General features: G+C 39.2%; 2 protein-coding genes across 3 annotated transcripts in view; both read right to left on the reverse strand.

Moving 5' to 3' along the window:
• Nucleotides 1–373: 373 nt before the first annotated feature.
• Nucleotides 374–11,815, reverse strand: LOC128699149 (ficolin-1). 2 transcript variants are annotated; one of them, XM_053791692.2, is made up of 7 exons: nt 11,690–11,815; nt 10,251–10,406; nt 8,364–8,612; nt 7,943–8,078; nt 3,574–3,679; nt 2,444–2,577; nt 374–1,370 (listed from the first exon to the last, which is right to left on the reverse strand). In XM_053791692.2, the coding sequence occupies exons 2-7, from the start codon at nt 10,386–10,388 to the stop codon at nt 1,186–1,188; spliced, it is 948 nt and encodes a 315-aa protein (XP_053647667.1). In that variant the 5' UTR covers nt 10,389–10,406; nt 11,690–11,815; the 3' UTR covers nt 374–1,185. The 2 variants fall into 2 exon arrangements, with proteins under 2 accessions (XP_053647667.1, XP_053647669.1); XM_053791694.2 differs by having other exon boundaries at nt 1,053–1,370; nt 10,251–10,403; nt 11,690–11,801.
• A 2,807-nt stretch (nt 11,816–14,622) lies between these two features.
• The window catches only part of LOC128699150 (uncharacterized), a 28,112-nt gene continuing 19,952 nt past the window's right edge, over nt 14,623–22,782 (reverse strand). The window contains 8 exon segments of the mRNA XM_070096652.1: nt 14,623–16,723; nt 17,492–17,649; nt 18,218–18,300; nt 20,630–20,699; nt 21,083–21,247; nt 21,724–21,833; nt 22,087–22,265; nt 22,562–22,730. Of these exon segments, the coding sequence (XP_069952753.1) occupies nt 16,633–16,723; nt 17,492–17,649; nt 18,218–18,300; nt 20,630–20,699; nt 21,083–21,247; nt 21,724–21,833; nt 22,087–22,265; nt 22,562–22,730 (1,025 nt within the window). The 3' untranslated portion in view covers nt 14,623–16,632.

The following is a 22,782-nucleotide window of genomic DNA, read 5'->3' on the forward strand; positions in this document are numbered from 1 at the left end:
TATACCTGGAGTATACCTGGACAGTGTTTCGGGGGTCAACACCCCCCGCCGCCCGGTCTGTGACCAGTCCTCGTGGTGGACTGTGGATTTTTTTATTTCCACTTGTAGCCTTCATTAAATTCAAGCATAATTTTCATATTCATAGAAAGCACTAAACCTGTGTGGGTCATTAAAATTTAAACTTAATCGTTTGCATAATTTGAAAAAAAAGAGAGTAACTTCCACTTGGCATCCCAAAATTAGTAACTAGTTGAGAAAAGATATTTACTTTTCGTGTTTCTGGAGGCCTATGTGTGAACGTTCTCTAGTTTAGTTTAATGTTAATTCCATCATCAATAATTCTTACTTGTCTCTGGCTTCAAAAAAAAAAACATTCTTATATTCTGATCTTATGTTTATTAACAACAAATATGACCAAGATTGATAGAAATTAAACAACATTTTAATTCCAGCTTCCATAAACTTGAAAGTACTTCAACAAACAGTTGAGGTTCTCGATATTACCAGCAGACTGGATTACGATTAAATCCTCAAGTGTTGCCTGAGAGAGCTGTCAGTGTAGCACGTTGTTAATACACAGAGTATTAAAACTTTCAGCTCTGAATCTAGCAGCGCGATTTGTATGATTATTTTCTGAGGGGTATATAATATGAAATTTTATTATATTCAAGAGTGTGGCGCTAAACCATGGAGGTTATACAGCGTCTTATAGGAATGGAAGGAAATCAGGTTCGATCTAAAGGAGGAAAATTCAGGTTCAGTTACTTAGATCAATAGCTCTTCGCCAGCGTCAAGAAACCTCTGATAGCAAAGAGAAAACTGTTCCTCTTTCCTAGTTTGTTATAGCTGATGCAATACAGTGTGCATTGCTTATCTGAATCCATCTTGATTCACTTGATTAATCACATGTATTATAATTATCTAGATACAATGCATAGAATTCTGAATCACTATGTGTAAGTTTGTCTCACCATGAGACTGGTTATAAATGGTATGTTGATACCAGCAAACTATGGGAAATAACACTTGTGTACAGTTCACAACACTTATTGAAGAATAAACGTCCTTAACTGTTGACAAGTGTTCTTTTCCACTGAGATTGATTCCTCGCATTCTGTCACTACCGGTAGATGTCTTATTCTTGCCTTCTATTGAGTATTTTGAGGGGTTGATTTTCATGAAGAGTTAATGAGCCCTGATAAGAAGTGTCATAGCTTTGATGGAGTGTTTGACGTCTCTCCAAGGATGCCAGGCCACACCACCATACTCATTACCTCCCACTGAGCGGTACCGGCCAGTGGGAAGAACATGATAACAGTTACTGTACCACCATCCTCCGTAGCCACCCAGCAGTTGAGAACAATTGCCATCTGAAAAGACCAACTCGTTAAAGACATTCTTGGCTGAAAGACAACGTTAATGACAGGACATCACAGCTACAATGGGCTACTTTAGCAAAAAAAATGTTAATCCTCATATCCTTGTGGGTTTAGTGCTTAGTTATCATTATAAGGTATTTTATCACATATAAGTAAATTGTTTAGAATTGCATGTAATCAACATAGATAACTAGGGCTACCCCTAATCAAAATATGACAGTCCATTATTAAGGTGCACATCTATTAAATAATCTGTAAATGACAATTTTTTCTACAATAAACTCTAACACTCATTACTAGTGACATGGGAAGCAAAAGCTTATAACTTGATGAGTTCATGAGGTTGAAAGCTTACAAATGTACAACCTCCTACCATTAACAACATAGCCAGCACTGGTGAGCAACTCCTTGATTCAATAAATGGTGAAAAGCTCTTGATTCAAAGAAGTGGAGCTACCCTTTTCTTTGTATCAAGCTGGTTCACTAGGTCCTGAAGCACACTGCGTTCGTAGGCTTTTATAGGATTATTAAATAAAAGAAACGTTGACATTGTGGCACAAAATTGGCTTTGTTCTGCCAACGGAAGGCCTCCGTCAGATGACCAAAATCTCCAACGGCGGGGTCATCATATATGGCTAAGACCCGCGTTAGGAAACACTTGTCCTGTTTCCTGACGAACCTTACCTAACTTATTTTCTGCTCTTTGCAAATTATCCGGTTAGGGTGAGCATGTGTTCAGGCACTGCGTACGCAATATTTTTTTTACGATGGCCTTTGGGCGTATGCCCTTAAGACCACTGCAAAAGAAATAAAATGTAAATTTAACTTAGGCTAATTTAATAAGGTCAATGGACGTGTTTCTACAAAAATTCTTGAGCCATCTACTCACCTTCGTTAGGTTAAAGTAGGTTGAATTTGATTAGGTCATACATTAGGTCATACTAGGATTTTTTGATGCAGCCTGACCATCCTCGTTAGGCTACAGTTGGCTAGGTTAGAGGTATCTGGAACAGTCTGTTCACCCTTGTTAGGTTAAGTTAGGAAATCTTGAGAATTGTACTGACCCTTGTTAGTATCGTCGTCCTTGTCGTAGGTGGAGAATTTCATACCATTGTGAATCTTGAGACCGTCTCCTGCATTGCTGTCAGCCTCAAATTGGTCCACTGTGAGTTTGTAGTTCTCCTCAGGTCCACCCACTCTGTACCACAACACTTGTATTACCAATCTCTTCTCAGAACTTTACACTTTTCGTTTTTTAACGTGCTTACCTGTGTCTGTTCCTAAATGTTATAACCCTACAACAAAACTGTTATTTTTTTATTACGTTACTTAATCTTTTTTTCAATACAACAGTCTTCTCCCACCTAGGTACGGTGATCAAAAAAAAAAAAGAGGAAACACATACACCATCTCTTACTCAGTCGTTGTCTTGCAAAAGTGTGCTGGCGATACAGCTCAGATGATCAAATATTTATCCTGTATTTAATCTTAATTATCATAATTTCATCGATATTAGCTAAATAAGATAGATGGAAGGGTAACGTCTTGTATAAAAGCAAATTCAAGGTTAACTATCAAAATTAAAACCTTTAATGAAATAGGGTACAATGTGTTTGTTCTTAGGGTAGATGTACGCAGCAGTAACAACTTTGTCATTAGGTTACGACTAAAATCTTTTTATAGAAATTATAATGCACAAGGCAGCATTGGGGACGTGACCTCTTAAAGGCCGAACTCTGAAATATAGAAAAACCTATGTAAAATTCGCTGTGCTTTCAAAAGTGTCTTAATATTGTGTTTCAGGCACTGGACATGTTATTGACTGAAGGCGAAGCATCAGTGATGCAGAAGTGATCCTTAAGTCTTAGCAGTACTATCCAACAATGCAGACGTCACCAACCTGCGGTAATACACTGCAATGTATTTGATTACTTTAGTTAATGTCCACCAGAATACACACGATGTGGTTTTAATTTTTGACATAGTAAACCAATAACGCGGAGGAAGGACATATAGCCAAATGATCTAGTTAGCGACTTATTAATTAAAACTGGTGCTAGGAAACACGTCTATTGTTTTCTGATAATAAAATACCACCAAGCGGCTAGTTGACAGTCCTGGCAGTGGCACAAATGTACTAGAAAATGCTATAGGAAAGCTAAACTACGCTTAGATCTTATTTATCGACGATTACCTGAAGACCTTGTATTGTGCCCATGCTTTTTGTCCGTTAAAGTCCTCTAATGCCACTCTGAGCTGGTGAGGACGCCAGGTGGTTAAACGATGGAGAAGGTCGTTACCTGAAGATGTAAAAAATAAGAACCTTCAGATGTGTTGTCCATAAATTAAACTATATATATATATATACAAGAAACAGATGATTGCTGATGTTATGAATGAAAAGAAGTTGGATGTCCTGGCCCTAAGCGAAACAAAGCTGAAGGGGGTAGGAGAGTTTCAGTGGGGGGAAATAAATGGGATTAAATCTGGAGTATCTGAGAGAGTTAGAGCAAAGGAAGGGGTAGCAGTAATGTTAAATGATCAGTTATGGAAGGAGAAAAGAGAATATGAATGTGTAAATTCAAGAATTATGTGGATTAAAGTAAAGGTTGGATGCGAGAAGTGGGTCATAATAAGCGTGTATGCACCTGGAGAAGAGAGGAATGCAGAGGAGAGAGAGAGATTTTGGGAGATGTTAAGTGAATGTATAGGAGCCTTTGAACCAAGTGAGAGAGTAATTGTGGTAGGGGACTTGAATGCTAAAGTAGGAGAAACTTTTAGAGAGGGTGTGGTAGGTAAGTTTGGGGTGCCAGGTGTAAATGATAATGGGAGCCCTTTGATTGAACTTTGTATAGAAAGGGGTTTAGTTATAGGTAATACATATTTTAAGAAAAAGAGGATAAATAAGTATACACGATAGGATGTAGGGCGAAATGACAGTAGTTTGTTGGATTATGTATTGGTAGATAAAAGACTGTTGAGTAGACTTCAGGATGTACATGTTTATAGAGGGGCCACAGATATATCAGATCACTTTCTAGTTGTAGCTATACTGAGAGTAAAAGGTAGATGGGATACAAGGAGAATAGAAGCATCAGGGAAGAGAGAGGTGAAGGTTTATAAACTAAAAGAGGAGGCAGTTAGGGTAAGATATAAACAGCTATTGGAGGATAGATGGGCTAATGAGAGCATAGGCAATGGGGTCGAAGAGGTATGGGGTAGGTTTAAAAATGTAGTGTTAGAGTGTTCAGCAGAAGTTTGTGGTTACAGGAAAGTGGGTGCAGGAGGGAAGAGGAGCGATTGGTGGAATGATGATGTAAAGAGAGTAGTAAGGGAGAAAAAGTTAGCATATGAGAAGTTTTTACAAAGTAGAAGTGATGCAAGGAGGGAAGAGTATATGGAGAAAAAGAGAGAAGTTAAGAGAGTGGTGAAGCAATGTAAAAAGAGAGCAAATGAGAGAGTGGGTGAGATGTTATCAACAAATTTTGTTGAAAATAAGAAAAAGTTTTGGAGTGAGATTAACAAGTTAAGAAAGCCTAGAGAACAAATGGATTTGTCAGTTAAAAATAGGAGAGGAGAGTTATTAAATGGAGAGTTAGAGGTATTGGGAAGATGGAAGGAATATTTTGAGGAATTGTTAAATGTTGATGAAGATAGGGAAGCTGTGATTTCGTGTATAGGGCAAGGAGGAATAACATCTTGTAGGAGTGAGGAAGAGCCAGTTGTGAGTGTGGGGGAAGTTCGTGAGGCAGTAGGTAAAATGAAAGGGGGTAAGGCAGCCGGGATTGATGGGATAAAGATAGAAATGTTAAAAGCAGGTGGGGATATAGTTTTGGAGTGGTTGGTGCAATTATTTAATAAATGTATGGAAGAGGGTAAGGTACCTAGGGATTGGCAGAGAGCATGCATAGTTCCTTTGTATAAAGGCAAAGGGGATAAAAGAGAGTGCAAAAATTATAGGGGGATAAGTCTGTTGAGTGTACCTGGTAAAGTGTATGGTAGAGTTATAATTGAAAGAATTAAGAGTAAGACGGAGAATAGGATAGCAGATGAACAAGGAGGCTTTAGGAAAGGTAGGGGGTGTGTGGACCAGGTGTTTACAGTGAAACATATAAGTGAACAGTATTTAGATAAGGCTAAAGAGGTCTTTGTGGCATTTATGGATTTGGAAAAGGCGTATGACAGGGTGGATAGGGGGGCAATGTGGCAGATGTTGCAAGTGTATGGTGTAGGAGGTAGGTTACTGAAAGCAGTGAAGAGTTTTTACGAGGATAGTGAGGCTCAAGTTAGAGTATGTAGGAAAGAGGGAAATTTTTTCCCAGTAAAAGTAGGCCTTAGACAAGGATGTGTGATGTCACCGTGGTTGTTTAATATATTTATAGATGGGGTTGTAAGAGAAGTAAATGCGAGGGTTTTGGCAAGAGGCGTGGAGTTAAAAGATAAAGAATCACACACAAAGTGGGAGTTGTCACAGCTGCTCTTTGCTGATGACACTGTGCTCTTGGGAGATTCTGAAGAGAAGTTGCAGAGATTGGTGGATGAATTTGGTAGGGTGTGCAAAAGAAGAAAATTAAAGGTGAATACAGGAAAGAGTAAGGTTATGAGGATAACAAAAAGATTAGGTGATGAAAGATTGAATATCAGATTGGAGGGAGAGAGTATGGAGGAGGTGAACGTATTCAGATATTTGGGAGTGGACGTGTCAGCGGATGGGTCTATGAAAGATGAGGTGAATCATAGAATTGATGAGGGAAAAAGAGTGAGTGGTGCACTTAGGAGTCTGTGGAAACAAAGAACTTTGTCCTTGGAGGCAAAGAGGGGAATGTATGAGAGTATAGTTTTACCAACGCTCTTATATGGGTGTGAAGCGTGGGTGATGAATGTTGCAGCGAGGAGAAGGCTGGAGGCAGTGGAGATGTCATGTCTGAGGGCAGTGTGTGGTGTGAATATAATGCAGAGAATTCGTAGTTTGGAAGTTAGGAGGAGGTGCGGGATTACCAAAACTGTTGTCCAGAGGGCTGAGGAAGGGTTGTTGAGGTGGTTCGGACATGTAGAGAGAATGGAGCGAAACAGAATGACTTCAAGAGTGTATCAGTCTGTAGTGGAAGGAAGGCGGGGTAGGGGTCGGCCTAGGAAGGGTTGGAGGGAGGGGGTAAAGGAGGTTTTGTGTGCGAGGGGCTTGGACTTCCAGCAGGCATGCGTGAGCGTGTTTGATAGGAGTGAATGGAGACAAATGGTTTTTAATACTTGACGTGCTGTTGGAGTGTGAGCAAAGTAACATTTATGAAGGGATTCAGGGAAACCGGCAGGCCGGACTTGAGTCCTGGAGATGGGAAGTACAGTGCCTGCACTCTGAAGGAGGGGTGTTAATGTTGCAGTTTAAAAACTGTAGTGTAAAGCACCCTTCTGGCAAGACAGTGATGGAGTGAATGTTGGTGAAAGTTTTTCTTTTTCGGGCCACCCTGCCTTGGTGGGAATCGGCCGGTGTGATAATAAAAAAAAAAAAAAAAATATATATATATATATATATATATATATATATATATATATATATATATATTATATGTATACAGTGGAACCTAGGGTCACGACCGTAATTCGTTCCAAAACTCTGGTCGCGACCCGATTTGGCCGTGACCCGAACCTAATTTCCCCACTGGATTGTATGTAAATATGATTAATCCGTTCCAGACCCCTACGAACTGTATGTAAATATTGTTTTTTTTTTAAGATTATTAAGCACAAAAAGTTTATTATACCATAGAATACACAGTGCAATAGTAAACTAAATGTAAAAAACCTTGAATAACACTGAGAAAATCTTGAAGAACAGAAAACTAACATTTCACGAGTCCTAAAAGCTTCAAGGAGCGACTAATGGCTGAGCAGTGAACTCCGTTATTTATTGTCCGATTTCTTTTATTTTTTGTGTATGTTACGAAGCATCTTTCCATCATACAATGCCCAAGTTTTAATAAGATAGCCCAAAAAACAACTGAGAAAAAAATATTTACCAAAAATCATGTATGGCAAGCCCTAGCCGGATACCGGCACTGTGAGAAGCCGTTTCGGTACTACCTGCTGATAAAACATTGCGAATCCGAATTTATCAGTCATAATTACAAGAAGTGGGGAGAAAATTGGCACGTGAGAAAAAATGACACGGAATGTGAAAATTGGAGCGACTGTGTTTGTTCGGCACCCGATTATGTGTTTGTGACCCGATGCAAAAATTGGGCAAATTTATGGGTCTTGTACCGATATGTTCGTGTTCGGAAACGTTCGTGACCAGAGGTTCTACTGTATATATTTATGTATATATATATATATATATATATATATATATATATATATATATATATATATATATATATATATATATATATATATATATATATATATATATATATATATATATATATATAATATATATACATATACATATACACTATATGCATACATGGAATGGAAGGAATAAAATGGCAATGAAATGGAAGCCAATAAAATTAGATCCAGGGAAAGGAGAGCATCTTCAGTTTATTAAATCAAGAGCAAGTGTTCACCTATCCAGTACTCCTCAGAGGGATCACCAAATCCATCCTGGTACTCGCGGTATGTGCGATTGAACCTCTCGCGTCCGTTTGACCTGGAAAGAATGACTGTCCACCCTACGGCTCCACGGCTCAGCTCACAACGCACCTATGAGACATGAAGATCATTTGAAATGCATTCTGTATATAACTGCATAACAATTCTGCCCTGTAACTTCAGTATTCCTTGGCCATGCAGCTCACATGACCCACACAGATTTAGTGCTTTTAGTAAAAATAATGTAATTTAATTAGAATCATAAACGTGAGTGTTAAACACCTTATTACCATATTAGTCATATTTTCATGATTTTCATTTGTCGTGAATCAGACCCACTGAACTCTCACCCATCTACAACTTCTAAGCCTAAAAGAACATTATCCCAAAGCATACCAGCGTTGGCTTGTATTTGGGCGGCTTGATGGTGTATACACCCACTGTGGCCTCGTTAGTGCTGCCTGGGGCGTTACTGTGCAGGTCCTCGGCTACCTCCTGGCATGATGGCTTGTACATCTTGCCCAGGATAAGATCAGTTTCTTCACGGAGTTCACTTAACTCTTGCTTCACTTCTTGAACTGAAGACTCCAGCTTCCTATGGTCATTCCTCATGGTCCTCAAGATGGTGTCAAGTGTGTTCTCAATCTGTTGAAGATATCATTTTGGTTGATAAATACAGGAAAGGTCAAAGTCGCATAATCTTTGGGAAGAAGTTCAACATATTAACAAATACCTCACTCGGAAGATATTCTAGACAGTTTCTGCCCATCCTTGATCATTATAGTCAAGGTATTGTGATTGTTTCTGGATTTTACATAATTAGGATGGAGAGAGAGATTATGAATTAATGAATTTGGCTGTTTTGTTAGATCTGAAGCCCATCGACTGCACGAAGTTCATAAAAGTTTAGCTGAAGTTTGTTTTAAACTGTCATCAGTCAGTTGACACTTGACTGGTGCCGAAAGTGACGTTCAGTATTTAATGTTTTGGCCGTATGTTCCATGATTTTAGTTTTGTTAAAATCTCTGCACACATTTTATATCAAATAGATCCAGCAATTATATTTTTACATTTTTAAATGAGCGGCTAACTTGTTAATTTCATTATTCAAAAAACACAACTTACATAAGTTCATGAACAATAAGAAATTAAAAATTATGTACAACATTAATAAATACATTTATGCAAGTGTCACATACCATGGAAGTGATGTACAGTTGCGGAAAAAAGTTCCTATACTCTCCTGGGCAGAAATAATATCAGTCAACTCTCATGTAGTAAAGACGATTTTCATGAATAAATTAGCGCAACTTGTAACATCGATGGTGATTGGTTGACAAAATTAATTTCCAGTACTTTCTGCGTATATAAAAGTAGATTTATGAATGCAAATGTAAATTAATTACCATCTGATTATATCCAATATTATAAAACCATAAAAATGATTTGAAAAGGTGACCAAAGGAAGTCATATCTACTCACGTGAAGTATAATTTTGATGGATGAATTGTTTTTATTTATTTTTTTTTTTGTTAAAAATTGTTTTTCTAAAAAGCATTCCTTAAAAAAAGAATTTTTTTTTTCTTAAAAATTTTATTGAAAAGAAAAATATGGTTTGTGGTATGGTTTGTTTGCAATTTTTTCTTTAAAAATAATTTTAAATTTTTAAAGCAAAATTTAAAAAATCTATTTATTTAATTTTTTCCTCTAAAAATATTTTTTTTATAAAATAAAATTCTTAAAAAAACTCTCTCTCTCTCAAAAAAAAAAAAAAAAAATATATATATATATATATATATATATATATATATATATATATATATATATATATATATATATATATATATATATATATATTTATTTATTTATTTATTTATTTATTTATATATTTTAAGAGTTTTTTTAAGAAAAAAAATTTTGTTCTGAGAAAAACAATTTTGTTAAAAAATTAAACAAATTTTTCTTAATTTTTTTAAGAATTTAATAACTGATGTATGATGGTTACGCACCATCATACATCAGTCATATCATTATACTTCCTTTACAGTATATTCAGTCACCTTTACAAATATTTTCTACGGTTTTATAATACTGGATATAATATCCAATATTAATTCATATTTGCTGACCTGGTATAGTCAATAGGCTTCAAATCCAAGAAACGAATCTTTCGGTGTCTGTGTGTGTTAAAGCAGCATTCTGCTAACTAGACAAGTTACATTTTGAATTGTTTACAATAATAATGGTTCAGTTACAACAGTAATAAAATGATAATATTCTCACCGTGTTTTGTTGAGCATCAGCAGCTGTCTGGGGAATAGTGGCTGCCCTTGAGATGGCTGGGTTTGTTCTGGCTGCATGGTTCACCTGAGCCATGCAAACCATCATCACCCCTAACACAGTCACAGCTGCTCTCAGCATCTTGTAGGACAGGCTCTACTGAGAAGAGGAAATAGTAATTTAGTAAACAACTGTATATAGATTCAGTTCTGTTAGGCCTAGCTAATGATCACCTTTCATTACCGGCCTAAGTCAACATCTTTTGTGACCAAGACTTCTTATAAACTGGCAAATTTCAATTAGGTGTTGCTTAAGCATCTATCTAGCTCAATGTGCGCCTAGAGTTCATCATGTGAGTATTAAGCCTACAACTAGAGTACGTCAGTTGTAGGCTGAAATATGCAGTACTGCCGTTAACCTGCTCCTCTCTCTAAATGTGTGTGTGTGTGTGTGTGTGTATATATATATATATATATATATATATATATATATATATATATATATATATATATATATATATATCATGTGTATGTTTGTAATATAAAATCACACTAATTAAAAAAAACTCATTTCATAGAGAATAATCTCTTACAGTATTTTTTTTTATCCATTTTCAAAAAGTGAACCAAAAATTTGTTCTCTTCATAGGGCAAAGGATTCACCAATGGAGAAAAAAAATCTTAAAGAAATCAGAAAAATATATAACTTCGCACATGTCAAATTGCTGATTATTATTTGATTATTAATTTATCGCTGTTATGATGGAGTTCAGATATCTACAAAATTATCTTCATGAAGATAATGTATTTTTTTTTTTAACTATTTCTGCATTTTTAATTTGTGGAAAAATATTATGGTACGTCTTAATGGCGTCAATAGTCGTTAGATTCTACACAGAATAACATAATCACATTCCATTTGGGTTAAGAATAAAGGATCGTATATTACTGGCCAGTAGGATTAGCTGGGTGAATCCAAGGGAGAAATGTCTACATGTTTACGCATGTTGAATCATTATTTACAGAATTTGTTCACAGACGTTTACAATGTATATACGCTTGAATCTAAGAATAAAAATTATACTATAGATGATTGTTAACCCGGAGGGTTATCAACCCAGGATAACCCAATAAAGCCACGTCATCAGACCGGTTTGTTGCCACTGATGTCTTTCAACCCTCAACCCTATGATGAGACCCACGCTGTTCGGCCCAAACCCAGGTACCTATTTACTGCTAGGTGAAGAGTGTCAGCAAGTGTAAGGAGACATACCCAATGGCTACATTCGAACCCCAGTCCCTCAAGTGTTTGAGTTGAGGCCGATATCAATTAAATCCTCCTAAAATTAAATTAAATGTTATGCGCTCAGTATAACTAATTCCCACCTAAATGAAAACAGAACGGCATTTCGGTCCTTCCTGAATAAAGTAATTAGTACTCACAGTATGGATATGAACACTGTATTAAGGAGGCTAATGTGGCTGCAGGCGCGTGTCGAGAGGGCTGTGTATGTAGCCCGTGGGTATACTTGGCACTGGTCTGGTTACTATGGTGCCAGCCAAACCATGGGTACCCCAACAAGGAGGCTCTGTGCTCTGCCCGAGAGGCACAAGGGCCTCTCTGACGCGGAGGCCAGAACCTCCTCACGCATACTTCTCATGCATCAACCTCAAATATGACCTTTCAATTACGCTATGCGTATTACTACGCACTTTTTACAGGCTGATGATTGCAAGTGTAAATTTGAAAACTAGGCTCATAAGACATGTTTGTCAGGTAAGACCTACTGAGTGAACGTGGGTCTTTATTGTTGCAATTCGCCTCAATAAAATAATAGCACATTACATATATTTGTTAGGTAAGACACATATGCAACAGTTAGGTATCTTTATTATGAAACGTTTCGCCTACACAGTAGGCTTCTTCAGTCAAGTACAGAAAAGTTGATAGAAGCAGAAGATACTTGAAGACGATGTAATCAGTCCATCACCCTTAAAGTTTTGAGGTGGTCAGTCCCTCAGTCTGGAGAAGAGCATTGTTCCATAGAATGAAACAATATGGAGAAGAAGTGACAGGATGGAGCTTTATATAGCGCCAAGAGGTGAGACGTAGGCCACTAGGAGAGGTAAGAACTCAGATGTTGAGAGGTCAGGTCCCTCTCAAATCCTCATTACATATATTTACACTACGATATCCCAAGTAAATCAATGTCACGTAAATGTATTTGGATCATAGCGAAGCGTCGTATCTAGGGTGTCACTTTCCAGTGGCGCTGGAAGGTACCTCGACCATGTAAATAATCTAAAAATAAGTAATGAATAAGTATTATGGTGAGTGTTGGAGTTTGTATTTTTACCATGATAGTATACTTCTAGTTCTCACTGATTTTAGATATAATTCTTTTTCTTCGTATTTTAAGGTAAATAAGAGATGTATGTTGATAAAGTGTTAATAGATAAATATTATCACTCTTCTTTTTTGAAGTTGTGGGTATAAATATACCGGACCTCGGCCTGACGTCACCTAGTGCTGTCAGTCTCACTGTGACGTGTTGATCCGAAGAGTGACTGACCGCCAGTGTGAGGCAGAGTGACTGACCGCCAGTGTGAGGCAGAGTGACTGACCGCCAGTGTGAGGCAGAGTGACTGACCGCCAGTGTGAGGCAGAGTGACTGACCGCCAGTGTGAGGCAGAGTGACTGACCGCCAGTGTGAGGCAGAGTGACTGACCGCCAGTGTGAGGCAGAGTGACTGACCGCCAGTGTGAGGCAGAGTGACTGACCGCCAGTGTGAGGCAGAGTGACTGACCGCCAGTGTGAGGCAGAGTGACTAACCGCCAGTGTGAGGCAGAGTGACTGACCTCCAGTGTGAGGCAGAGTGACTGACCTCCAGTGTGAGGCAGAGTGACTGACCTCCAGTGTGAGGCAGATTGACTGACCGCCAGTGTGAGGCAGAGTGACTGACCGCCAGTGTGAGGCAGAGTGACTGACCGCCAGTGTGAGGCAGAGTGACTGAGAGCCAGTGTGAGGCAGAGTGACTGAGAGCCAGTGTGAGGCAGAGTGACTGAGAGCCAGTGTGAGGCAGAGTGACTGAGAGCCAGTGTGAGGCAGAGTGACTGAGAGCCAGTGTGAGGCAGAGTGACTGAGAGCCAGTGTGAGGCAGAGTGACTGAGAGCCAGTGTGAGGCAGAGTGACTGAGAGCCAGTGTGAGGCAGAGTGACTGAGAGCCAGTGTGAGGCAGAGTGACTGAGAGCCAGTGTGAGGCAGAGTGACTGAGAGCCAGTGTGAGGCAGAGTGACTGAGAGCCAGTGTGAGGCAGAGTGACTGAGAGCCAGTGTGAGGCAGAGTGACTGAGAGCCAGTGTGAGGCAGAGTGACTGAGAGCCAGTGTGAGGCAGAGTGACTGAGAGCCAGTGTGAGGCAGAGTGACTGAGAGCCAGTGTGAGGCAGAGTGACTGAGAGCCAGTGTGAGGCAGAGTGACTGAGAGCCAGTGTGAGGAAGAGTGACTGAGAGCCAGTGTGAGGCAGAGTGACTGAGAGCCAGTGTGAGGCAGAGTGACTGAGAGCCAGTGTGAGGCAGAGTGACTGAGAGCCAGTGTGAGGCAGAGTGACTGAGAGCCAGTGTGAGGCAGAGTGACTGAGAGCCAGTGTGAGGCAGAGTGACTGAGAGCCAGTGTGAGGCAGAGTGACTGAGAGCCAGTGTGAGGCAGAGTGACTGAGAGCCAGTGTGAGGCAGAGTGACTGAGAGCCAGTGTGAGGCAGAGTGACTGAGAGCCAGTGTGAGGCAGCATGACTGACCGCCAGTGTGAGGCAGAGTGACTGACCGCCAGTGTGAGGCAGAGTGACTGACCGCCAGTGTGAGGCAGAGTGACTGACCACCAGTGTGAGGCAGAGTGAATATGGATTGTACTCGGAAAAAGTTATATTGTGGATTATATGTCATCAATATTTCATTCGTTGATCGACAATGCAAAAAAAAAAAATTGGGGTCATTGAGAATAAAGAAATTTCAATTGTTTGTCAAAAATTTTCAACCGAATTATCCTAAGGAACTTACAGCTGCCTTACGATGTTGTTATAAATTAAAAATTTATGAATCTAATTTAAAACCCATTTTAGTTTTAATTTGCTTTTACAATTTTTTTGTAGTCAAAATCTCATTTTCAGTCTTCATTTAGGCCTACTGACACAAGGCGCCTTTTGGTAATTTTTCAATTTATGATTTTAAAAAACCCGGTGTATTTTACATCTTTATTATGACGTATTAACTTCTACACTATTTTATTTCTTATTTCGGAATGGGTAATTGTCTTTTTTTTATAAGTCGTCTAAACTTTTCCCATTTAAACTTTAGAAAAAAGGGGTAATAATACAAAATATATAAAAGTAGTTTTATTTGTAATGATATTTTTTGTAAAAGGTTAATTTTACACTAGGATAGAAATTATAATAAACCTGATAATGAAACGAAATTGTGCAATAAAACAGCATTCGATTAACAGCATTTCATGCACAGCATTGTGTGCTCAGCATGACAAAAAAAGCTGTGTTTACTTAACAGAAATCACGAAAGAGATTTTTTTTGTCATAATCGCTCAGACTTTTTTTTCATACTTTTTATATACAGGATTTTTTCCTGTCGTATTCCATCACAGAGGGTTGGGTGTCCTCTCGTCCATACTCCATCAGATAGGATAGTTTTCCTGCCTTAGTAAATCAACAGGATGTTCGTCCTCTTCGACCTGACAGTCTTCTGACTTTCTCCTGTTTTCTCAAATTTGCTACGTGGTCCAAGACGGGCCGAATTGTGACGGGTTAATTGTGAAATGTTCCAGCACGGTATTGATTTTATTGTAAGACTGACACTCGTACATAGTTTTGCTTTTAAAAGCAGGAAATTGACGCTAAATTCTTGTCATGTAAATGTTTCCCGATTTTTTTGTGTGTGATTGGGTTGGAAAAATAACTAAAAACAATGTTATTTTGAAGCTTTTATTGTATATAACCTTTTATAATTGCTTTTATTTAAAATACGAGAAAGAGTCATATAAAAGGAACTTCTCCCAAAAATGTATGTGAATTATCAACGTTGTACATTAAATTTTAATGCATGTAAAAGCAAGAAATATCAGCAGGTTTATGCTCGTACATTTTTTTTGACGTCGATACACGCATTTTGGTAACATTGATCAAGCCCACATATATATTATTTATGCGACTCGCTACATCTTAGGAAGTCATTCAGGGCCATGAGTGCCGGAGCCTCGATCCTCCGTCTCAGTACGAGAACAAGCTACCTGTGTTTACTTATTAAATACCGTACTTGTAGGCCTCGTTTAAATGAAATATTCCTATTTTTGGCTAGTTACCTTAATACAGTTTAGAAAGTAAATTTTGTGGTAAAAACGTTTTTTAACCCGTGTTTAATGATTTGCAAGTCTTGCCCCGTTCTCCTACCCATTAATTTTGTTATCGTTTCTGGCATGCTGCACATAACTTAGCTGAACAATGTTCTCTTATTATTTTTACGGAAGGTTGATTCCTTTTTGGCATCCATGTGACATAGCGTAAGACACTTACCTATGAGAGCCCCAGTGAGAGACTGTCATCTTTATCTCTTTCCACGGGATTTTCTCGCTTCTGGTGTGTTAGTCTTGAATATTTCACTATAGATACAGAAAAGTTATGGTCGGTATATTTGTAATTTGTTGTCCTCGTCTTGAAAAAATACACAAATGCAGCTTAAGTACAATCTTTCATTGTTTGAGTTTGAGTAAAACCTGCCTAGTATGGGCCAGCAGGCCTGCAATATTGTTCCTCCTTTCTTATGTTCTTCTTTAAGTAACCTCCAAATAGTGGGCTTTGGGAAGCCAGAAAAAAACAGCCTTGAGGTGTGAGCGAAACGTCATCAATAAAGAATCGCACCATACTGAATTTTTGTGTCTTTTTTTTTCCAGCGTGTCTATATTTCATACTGCCTCCACTGTCATCACCCTATTTTTCGTATCTTAGCGTCTTGCTCAAGTATGTTGATTTCCATATTTCATTTTTTTCCTATAATACGTCTAAGTCAACGTGTTGGGCTGGAAGGTAGCGGCATACTGCTCGTGTATTCATTTTTTCTGAAGCAGAGAAGATTCATTCAGGTTCTGTAGTCATACTGCCCAACGTAATGATGGCTACGTGGTTCATGTGTTGCATATTCAGGGCGTGATTGGTTTACAATGGCGAGGAATAAATTATTTTTCTTCCTTTAAATCGATGCAGAAGATAAAGGGAGAATGAGGGTGGTCGTGACAGTGTCAGGTGGGAAGCACTGTCCAGTTATCACTGTTGCAGGTGTGTGAGAAGGATAAGGGCGGTCACTGACAGAAGCCTATGTAGTGTTATCATAGTTCTGTCTCCAGGGTAGCGAAAGGACGGTCAGCACCGATGAGTTCATCAAAGAGAGCCAGGCTCTCGAGGGAGTGACTCCGGTACCTGCAAGACAAAAACAACCGTTATAAGCATATTCACGGGGGGTTTTCATTGCCTGAATAATGGAAGATGTGTGGGTTTGATCCAAGGAGTGGGAGAGTAGTTTAACAGCCTTTCACCCGCGCCAAGGCACCCATCTACCTCCCTTGTAGGGGGTAAATGGGCTTTAATTTTGTCTTGATGGGGAGAGGATACGGAGACACAAGGGACATTGGAACCAGCGGAGATAACACGTGTGTTAGGGCGTCTTGGGGATGAGATTTGTTTACCTGTCTGTGTATAAACGTTTATTTTTGCTACTTTCTTAAGCTTAAGACTTATATACATAAACAAAGATATTGTAAGTTTGTAGGCCTGAGATACAGAATTTCTTTGCCTAAAGTTCTTTGCGTATATAATTATTCTTACATTAGCGCAAAAGACACTTGTTCTCTTAAATGGAAAATACTTCTCAATAATATACTATCAGTTCAAGGGTTTTCATGTGTACTTATAACAATCAAGAGTGTAAGAGTAACTAGCTTTCAATATTTGAGAGGCACACCAGCAGTAGTCAGCATTATCTTGTTACTTATTGGTTACCGTTCCGAACAAGATCTGTGTTTGCTAAACTGATCAAACTTTTGGCACTTGCTGCAAGCAGACTGCCGTAAGCATCACATCCCGGCTGATTAGGAAGTGTTTGCAGAAACCTATTTCATTTTAAAATTAAAATATATTACCGAACTCTAAATGAGCATTTCCGTCCAAATAAAGGTAGTAATTATTGACCTGTGAGATTCCGGGAGTGAAGAGTCAGCAGATTCAGTGAGTTCCGTCTCTCTCCGTCTCCAAGAGTCCAGACGAGACTCGCAGTATCGTAGTAGTGTTGACACTAAGTCACCAACCCTCCAGTTTCGGTCACCCAGCAAACGACACACAATGTCCATCTGAAACACACAATCTAGTCAGTGAAAATGTTTCCTCAGACGTCTTCACCCTCAGAATAATAGCCTAATATTTGATTTTGAACGATCCTGCAATGAGATTATAACTACCAGTTTGGTTTCCTGTCCAGTGGATGGTCACGTAGCCATATTTAGTTTATAAGACGAAGCTCAAATATTAAATTTTAATAAAATGTTTTGTATAACGAGCATTTTTGTTCTCTATATGGCCTAATTCGATAAATTTCTCTATCCATAAACCTTTGATACTGCTTCACTCTCCCATGCTTGCCCTTGTCTCTCATGGGCCAACAAAAAAAGGGATATTTAGCAACTAAAATATTTAATAGAGATGAGGGCAAATTGTTACACGTTGTTACACGTTATTCCTGAAGAACTTGGCTAACAGAACATGAATCATCCGTATTACATACTAGTCTTAAAGAACTTGGCAAACAGACAATTGGTAGCTAGTTACATGCTATTCTTGAAGTTAATCAACAAGAGCACTACTATATTACATGTTCTTGAAGTTAGTTAACAATAGTTACATGCTCTTCCTCTGACGTACCTTAACAGTGTTGTGGTCGCCGTAGGTGTAATAGATGAGTTTAGGCGCTCCAGCCTTGCTGGCAGCTGCCCACTGGATCATTGCTTCACGTCCAGATTACCAGTTCAGTAACATCCATTGCCATGCAGTCCCATCATGTTTAAAAAAAAAGTTAAATTACGAAAACAAAATTTACTGAATGAGACGCAGGCTATAGGCCTATTACTTATGAGGTCTATTTTTGTTTGAAATTGTACTGGAGGCCTCAAATGTCTTATTGTTCTCTCTCTTCAAGTTTGGTGCTTTGATTCTTGTGAAAGGCTTTTGATCTAAGGAATCAGAGTTCTCATCCTCTTGGGTAATACCTGATTACCTTCTATTCCCCAGGTGTTATGTTACAGGCATGTCCTGATCACTTCCCCACTGACATGTCTCGACATACATGTACATGTCAATGTATTCCTATGAGTAAACAGGTAGCTGCTAAAAATTATTGATAATAAAAATATGAATATTCTCACCATCTCTGGCAAGTTTGCTCGAGTGAATGATGGTGTGTGAGTTGTACAGTGAAGGTCAGTCACTGTGAGTTGTACAGTGAAGGTCAGTCACTGTGAGTTGTACAGTGAAGGTCAGTCACTGTGAGTTGTACAGTGAAGGTCAGTCACTGTGAGTTGTACAGTGAAGGTCAGTCACTGTGAGTTGTACAGTGAAGGTCAGTCACTGTGAGTTGTACAGTGAAGGTCAGTCACTGTGAGTTGTACAGTGAAGGTCAGTCACTGTGAGTTGTACAGTGAAGGTCAGTCACTGTGAGTTGTACAGTGAAGGTCAGTCACTGTGAGTTGTACAGTGAAGGTCAGTCACTGTGAGGTGTACAGTGAAGGTCAGTCACTGTGAGGTGTACAGTGAAGGTCAGTCACTGTGAGTTGTACAGTGAAGGTCAGTCACTGTGAGGTGTACAGTGAAGGTCAGTCACTGTGAGGTGTACAGTGAAGGTCAGTCACTGTGAGGTGTACAGTGAAGGTCAGTCACTGTGAGGTGTACAGTGAAGGTCTGTCATTGTCAGTTGTACAGTGAATGTCTGTCATTGTCAGTTGTACAGTGAATGTCTGTCATTGTCAGTTGTACAGTGAATGTCTGTCACTGTCAGTTGTACAGTGAATGTCTATCATTGTCAGTTGTACAGTGAATGTCTGTCACTGTCAGTTGTACAGTGAATGTCTGTCACTGTCAGTTGTACAGTGAATGTCTGTCACTGTCAGTTGTACAGTGAATGTCTATCATTGTCAGTTGTACAGTGAATGTCTGTCACTGTCAGTTGTACAGTGAATGTCTGTCACTGTCAGTTGTACAGTGAATGTCTGTCACTGTCAGTTGTACAGTGAATGTCTGTCACTGTCAGTTGTACAGTGAATGTCTGTCACTGTCAGTTGTACAGTGAATGTCTATCACTGTCAGTTGTACAGTGAATGTCAGTCACTGTCAGTTGTACAGTGAATGTCTTGTACCTGAGGAACTGTGCTCTCCTCAGAACATTTCTATGTTAATCATTTTCTCACAAGTCTCCAGTGCCACAGATTAGTTTACTATTTTCATTCAAGTTAGACTATCAGATTTATAATAAGAGCGTGGGTAAGAACTTTGTTGAGAACTCACTCTTGCTGAACCGATTTCCATTAAAAGTTAAATAAACTTTGTTTAACAAGTTATTTTTCGTAAACTTTTAAGTTTTTATTTTCATCTTAAGCCCACCGAGCTCTCATAAGTATAATTTAAATTTATAGCGAAATTATAACTATATCGCTATAATCTTTCCTTAAGACACCGAGGTTTGCACTCAGTGCTAAGTAATGTATTGTTTTATTGTTTAGTTATCGTGGGAAGAGTTAAAATGAGGACTACTAAGTATGAAAGTTACAGCAGACGTTAAGTTTAACTACATTAAGGTGATGGTTAAATTATAAGTTAAGGTACCAAGCTAAGAAGAGTAAGTAGTTTATTTGTAGCAACCAAGGAGTGACGCCAGCCAACAACTAGTATCTAGAAGGGTGTTGAGCTGATATCATTGACTTAAACTAGACTTGAGATTAGATGCAGCTGAATGGGTAATGTGTCGATTTCAAAAGGTTAGTTGGGTGAAGAAGGAAAGTCTCACAATACAGTAAGCTGACAATGAAAACTGGGCGCCCTTTAAGCTTGTCCGGGACCATTATTAAGTCGCAAATGGGAATTTTTTTCTCTTCATTACATCGCAAAATCAGGCGTGACCTAGCCTAACTTTGGCTGCGTTCTTCCTTTCCTATGCCATGACCAGATTTCTGGTATTTCTTCCTCGCTACTTGATAATGGTCCTGGATGGACAGAAACGTCTCGAACCAGTTTACTAGACGGGGGTTAGTCAACTTATTGCCAGGCTGGTGACTTTTGCTGTACCTTTGAGTTGGTGGTCACCCCGCAACGAGCCACAGCCCCAGTTCCCAGTCACCACAGGCTTCCCCCGGCCCTGAGCTCACATAGGTAAGTACAGTATTTCAAAGTAACAAATTAACTTTCAAATGGATATATCAAGTATAGTACATAAAACCTTTGTGTGTTCCAGATATTAGCATATTATTATTATACTTTTGAATGTTATTTATTGTCCATATCAGATTTTTAACCATGCCAACGTAATATTAACACGGGGACAAAGATACAGCTCTAAAACAAGTTTTCATTAGGAAAACCTTTCGCTCTATGTAGAGCTTTATCAAAGAGCGAAACATTGTCCCAGTAAAAGTATGCTCTGTAATTTGTCTTTGCTTATATATTTGTCAGTCATAAGCTATTTCGTCCATAATTTTAACATTATTCCAGTAATTCTTTATTCACATGGCGAGAACCTACCTTGAGCTTGGATAGTGTTGGTGGATGGAGTGCGTGGGCACCCCGCCCACGGTGTTCTGAAAGACTGAGGGAGCGAGGCAATAAGTGTCCCTCACTCTCAGGTCCTCTCACTGCTAACCCATCAAGACCCAGGGTCACATCCTTGTAAGACTCGCTCAGGGCTCGCTGGTAGCAAAGACCGTAATAAAAGAATTATAAACCTCTCGGCAAACGTTCATGGCTAGACCTGTGTCAAAGCAACCATAAAGGTACCAGATTAACGCTTGTACCATCCTACCATGTTGGCCTACTAAGGTTCATTTTGTGGTTCATTTAATACTATAAAGGGACTAGAGCTAGAGCTTGTCGCTGCCATGTATGTGTAAAATGCACACTTAAAATCCTTCACTTTAGGAGACAGGTGAACCTGGCGATGGCGAGGAACAAGTTGCACAACCAAAGGAATCCTGGTTTGAATCCCTGGTTAAGTGAAACAAATAGCAAGTCTCTTACCACTTGCTCCTCATGCTCTGCTAGTAGTAAATAAGTATTTCGGTATTAGTCAGATGATACAGGTCGTATCCTAGGAAGAACACAAGTGAAAATGAAAGGCTACTATTAAAATTCATTCTAGGTAAAACAAGAAACTTGAAAATCCTTACCTTGAGGAGGCTGTGTGCGAACCTTGCAATAGCCGCCGTGCGAGGCCCTAGCTGCCCCTCCAACTGCTCCTCCAGCACCGCCCCCAGCTGCTCGTAAACATCCTCGAGGTCTGTGCAAGTATGCAGTATTCTGTATACTACTGAAGTAATGCCATGGTTTTATATTTACCTCAGTTCTTATAAGTATATAATAATACGTATACTTAAACAGTCCAGCAAATAAGGAGCACTTGCATATTGAACAATTGACATTTTATGAACGTAATGAAAAGACTTCCTCTCTAAGCAGTTATGCTTTCGTATATTCATGTAGATAAATTCTCAACATTTCTGACATGTGCCAGGGCATTACACGAGGATTACCTGATAAGTAATCAGAACTGAAGGAATAGTGGGAGGACCCTGATTCAGCTTCTTCTTCCTCTTTGCCTCCATCCTCCTGGTCAGACGAAGCTGAGCCTTTATGCTCTTCCTTCTCTACACTAAACTCCCGAGGAAGGTCATCATTCAGCACGAAGCCTCCTGACTCTTGTCTTGATACTCTGGAAATACACACAGATTACCTAAATATACTGGGCAGGATAGATTCATCCAGAACAACTCAGTCATATTTAACAGCTAAGAGCTACGTGAGACATAAAAAACGTCTGTCATGTAGGAGCTTTATCACTTTAATATGATAAGATCCTGAAAGATACCTCGTTGATTCACTAAGGTATCATATTCCATGTGTCTTGTACGTCCACCTAGGAGGTAATTTTTTCTCCTGCTTAGATAACGACCCACAACAGTTTACTGCTTTGCATGAATATATAAACACAACTGTTTGTTAGGTCACCTTGCGTGTCTCTCCTCGGTGTCGTGGGCGCTGTGAGCGTGGATCAGGTCGGGATGTTCTGAATCTATGCTCGACTTGCGGGCAAGAGCTTCCTTCAGCCTCTCAGCAAATGAGGACTTCCTTCTCGTCTTTTTACCCCTCTTCCTTGAGGGTCTTCTGGGTCTGGAAACTGTAAGGAAGGTGGGAGAGAGAGAGGTACTCGTTTTACAGAGAGATCACTT

The sequence above is a fragment of the Cherax quadricarinatus genome, chromosome 54 (genome assembly GCF_038502225.1).
Source record: "Cherax quadricarinatus isolate ZL_2023a chromosome 54, ASM3850222v1, whole genome shotgun sequence".
Taxonomy (NCBI): domain Eukaryota; kingdom Metazoa; phylum Arthropoda; class Malacostraca; order Decapoda; family Parastacidae; genus Cherax; species Cherax quadricarinatus.

Excerpts from the sequence above, each read along its gene's own strand:
- LOC128699149 (XM_053791692.2), bottom strand. The coding sequence starts at position 10,388 with ATGCTGAGAGCAGCTGTGACTGTGTTAGGGGTGATGATGGTTTGCATG. Across the intron at positions 2,578-3,573 it reads GCACAATACAAGGTCTTCAG|AGTGGGTGGACCTGAGGAGA; the intron begins GTAATCGTCGAT and ends GTTGTGGTACAG. Across the intron at positions 1,371-2,443 it reads GGACGACGATACTAACAAGG|ATGGCAATTGTTCTCAACTG; the intron begins GTCAGTACAATT and ends TGGTCTTTTCAG.